The following is a 4,450-nucleotide window of genomic DNA, read 5'->3' on the forward strand; positions in this document are numbered from 1 at the left end:
CAGAGGTTATTTGCTATAACAGTGTTTGTGTTTATTAGCAGAGGTTGTGTTTATTAGCAGAGGTTGTGTTTATTAGCAGAGGTTATTTGCTATAACAGTCTTTGTGTTTATTAGCAGATGTTTGGAACAACAGACTTTGCTTGAACAGATTTTCTATTTGACAGAGCTTTTGGTTTGTCAGATGTTATCTAAATAGAGGTTGAGTGTATAAATTTACAGAACATAATTCAATATATAATTTATCATGAAGAGCCAATTAAAATATATGGAGAATGTACAACAAAGGTTTAAGTTAATATAAATAATAAGATAGGCATACATGATTATAATTTAAATATTCGTAAGTCATAAGTTTTCAAAATATAGAACTTTGATACATCACCATCCCATAATTTATCTCAAATGAGATAATACCAACAACCACAACTATCTGTAGAATTTCTTTAAGATCAGCTTGCCTTTTTCTTCCGAGTAGACAAATTTGCATCTCATATTTCTGTAGATACCATTGGGCTTAGTGAACTTCTTGGTGAATTGACAAGCCGCGTATCTAAATCCCTTGCCATGCTTCTCCTGTCGAAAGTCAATTACAGTGTCAACTCCATTCAGATTTTCAACTGTCATCTTCAATGTTCTATGAATCCTTGATAAAGAAGCTACTTTCACATTCAGACGCTTAAAAATAAATATAAAATACCAATAATTAATATAGTAACAGAATAAACATTTAACATCCGAAGAATGAGGAATAATATATTAACAGAATAAACTTACAAAATGTTTGCTGCAGTACCATACGATTTGTAAGGGGTATCCATCAGTATCAGCTTCATAATCTGAGACAGTGGCATCAAAATCTGCGTCGTCGATATCATCGGATGATTCATTTGATACAACATAATCACTATCAGAATCTGTGTCATTGGATTCTTCAACATCCGACTGGTGTTGCAGATCCTCGGTAATTTGGGGAACTTCCAAATTGGGTGAGGAAGTATCGTCTATCGGACTGTCATTGGATTTTGGTGCAACAATCTCACATCCATTCAAATCAAAGGCAGTAAGCAGAAAGATGTAATCCGCTGTGTATCTTAAAACAAGTACAATTCCTGTTTGCATACCCATGTAGTGTACAACCGTTTCCCATCCATCGTTTATAAAGTAACAATTCCGAAGAGGATCACGTTGAAGTAGTACATCAAAAGAGTCCCACTGATTCACATAGATCTTAAATGTCTCTTTAAGTTTACCAACTCCAATACTGACGTCGACTAACTCTTTGGGTATTAGCTGAACAAAAACATATAAAATTATGAAATCAAACAAAGGTACAGTAAAATTAACAAATATATCACTAATTACTATAGTAACATTTAAGTATTGGATTAAAATACCAAAACTTACCAACACGTCTTTACAAACATCAGTAAAACTGTGGGAGAATGAATTCATACATCCAAACTTCCTCTCAAACGATATTGATGTGAACATAGAAATCATTGGAAGTTTTGTTGGATAATGTGAAGCTACTTGCAAAGTTCTTGGGATGCCCTTTCACTTAAGAGGAAGAGGCAACAGGTGCGGTCCAAGGAATCATTAAACTTTGCGTTTTTGAAAATCTTAGTGAGGTTAATAAGCATGGGAGTTTGTATGATGATATACCTAATGATGTGTTCTTTAGAGAAGGTAAAGTTGGAGATTGGAATTAGCTAACTGATGATATGAGTCAAATTTTAGATGAAATCATAGACGAATGTTTGGATATCTCTGTTTAACTTTCATATTAATCGTTTGGAAGAATATAAGTTTCCATCCCCGGACAAGATAATTGGTACTAAAAACATATCAAGTGTAATCTCGTTTCTTTGAAACCATGTGCTATTCATGTTTGTAATAGTATTGTTGGTCATTTTGGAAGCTAATTTCCAAAGCAAAATAGAGGATGTCGCATAAAACAAAAGACAAATTATTTTAGATTTATTGGTGTAAAGTAGAGTATGAGTAACATTATCTTGAAAAATTTTATGTCGCAAAGTCGGTGACAATTTATTTGCGGCAAAAACTTTTTACCAAAGTTTTGTTTGTTGGAAATAGAATTTTCTATAATGTAAAAAATACAATTACAAATTAATTGCAATTAAAACACTATACTTTTATTGTGGATCACATGTTTCAATCTCAAATGATTTAGACCCATTTATATGTTTAAGAATATTTTGTATAAAATACGATGTAAAGATTGAGTGTGCAAGGTTATTTTGTCTTCTTAAAAAAGATATATAAGAGCATTCATTTTCATTCTTTATGCTCATTCATATTATAAAATTTAAGAAAACTAACTAAAACTCCACTATATTTCATTCCTTATTCTTATACCTTATCCATATATTTTATGGAAAACTAATATTTAAGAAAAACTAAAGCAAAACCTTATATTTTGTTGGATAAAGAATGGGATATGTGAAAGGGTTAAAAAGGGAGAGATAAATTAATGAAATAGTGATTATTAGTTAAATTATATGGATAAAAATAAAGAATGTAATGTGAATGCTCTAATAACGCTATTTAATACACTTTCGTTTTAGATGTTTAAAATCAAATCCATACCTGTCTATACATATTTTAAGGGTTTCAGAAGTGACATTCTCAGAAATCAAATCCATAACAAAGAATATTTACATAACTGTTTAAGACATGCAAAAATAATATTATTTGTGGTATGAAGTTATCTTATTATTTGTAAATTGTGACACATAAATCATGTGTCAATAGCTTCAAGGGATTCGAATAATCGAATTGTCACTTTAAAGACAGAGGAGATATATCATGCTTCCATAGAAACTGAACTCAAAACTCAGGTCAAAATTAATGCAACCCTATGCTTCAAAAAAAAAGACGGATCCAACACAAACCATATATATTATATAATGTTATGAAATCAAATGTATAGACATCAAAGAAAATCTTACCTCAATTTGTCATCCATAATATATCATACCAAAACAAATTCTAGACAAGTACACTGTGTACCAAATAAAACCATTAACAAAGTTGACAGTCAATTTTCTATAAGTTCTAGTATTTCTATTACTCCATAAAGTCCAATGGAAGTAATGATTGGACCATGAGAATCTAACCTTCATATGAATCCACTCTTTCCTTACAACTTTTTAAGCTTTTCTTCTCTCCTTCAACAACTCCCACTGCTTAGCCCATTTGAACTCTAGCGGCACCGAATTAAGAATGTTACAAACGTGCTGTTGGTAGCACACGGTAACAGCCATGGAAGAATGGATGCTGAAGCGCTTGCTTGGCAGTCGGCCTATCACTTGGACACCACGAAAGAAGTGAAGCAATCAAATTAACCGCATCAGAGCTTGCGCTTGGCAACAATTCAGAAAACCGCATGCCAGGAAAATCTGGAAACCGATACAACACATTTCTTGCAAGATCCAATCCCGAGAGCCATGTACTTTCATTCGGGGTGCCTAACACGCTACAGATTTTATGCATTACATCCGCATCAGAAGAACCATCAAAAACCGGTTGGTTTGTGTATAACTCAACCATGATTGCACCAAATGCCCACATATCAACCGAAGAGTTATAACACGACGAACGTAGAAAAACCTCTGGAGCAGTATACCATAGTGTTGTAACATTATCATGGGTGTATGGTTGTTCACCATTCGTCTCGCGGGTAGAACCAAGATCACCAATCTTTATTACATTCTTGGAAACAAGAAGGTTATCCGGTTTGAGATCGCGGTGCATGTAACCTTTATAATGCATGTATGCAAGACCTTGAAGGATTTGGAAGCACATGTTTCTAATCTCGGGTTCTGAAAACGGCTTTCTTCGTTCAACCATAAGTTGGTAGAGATCGCATTCCATGTATTCGAATATCAAGAACAACCTGTTGTTTTCTCTTATGATTTCCTTGAGCTTTACAATATTCGAATGATTCAGAATCTTGGTGAGTGATTTAACTTCTCGTAGGTTCATGCATTCTTCGATCGTCTTGTACTCGTCGTTGAGTTTCTTGACCGCAACCAGTTCACCGGTGTGCTTATTCATGGCTTTCCACACAACACCATACGACCCACGTCCGATTGCCATGAGTTTTTGATATTTCTCCATAACAAACGAATTATGGAGTTTTTAAGCGAGTAGTTTGTTGAATGATTAGGGTTTATATGTTGTTTTTGTACCACTTTCGGGTATGTCGTATTAGAATTTGAAGTTATCTTATGATTATCCTATCCATTTAGTTATGATTATCCTATTCATCTAATTAATAGGAGAACAAGTATATGTTTAAAATACGGATTTGTTTGAATTAAAAATTTAAAACAATCAAGGACTCAATAGTTTTGTTTAGGTAACTCCAAGGGGTAGGGGTGTCCATCACTCACCACTCACTCTTCACTCACAATATCCAATCAATTTC

At 33.5% G+C, this 4,450-nt stretch overlaps 1 protein-coding gene across 1 annotated transcript; it reads right to left on the reverse strand.

Annotated features, from left to right (window-relative positions):
* Positions 1–2,907: 2,907 nt before the first annotated feature.
* On the reverse strand, positions 2,908–4,140 carry LOC110887447 (cyclin-dependent kinase F-4). Its single transcript, XM_022135073.2, has one exon. It carries the CDS (start codon positions 4,138–4,140, stop codon positions 3,247–3,249), a length of 894 nt encoding a protein of 297 aa, XP_021990765.1. The 3' UTR covers positions 2,908–3,246.
* Positions 4,141–4,450: the final 310 nt, after the last annotated feature.

This window comes from Helianthus annuus, chromosome 11 (genome assembly GCF_002127325.2).
Source record: "Helianthus annuus cultivar XRQ/B chromosome 11, HanXRQr2.0-SUNRISE, whole genome shotgun sequence".
Taxonomy (NCBI): domain Eukaryota; kingdom Viridiplantae; phylum Streptophyta; class Magnoliopsida; order Asterales; family Asteraceae; genus Helianthus; species Helianthus annuus.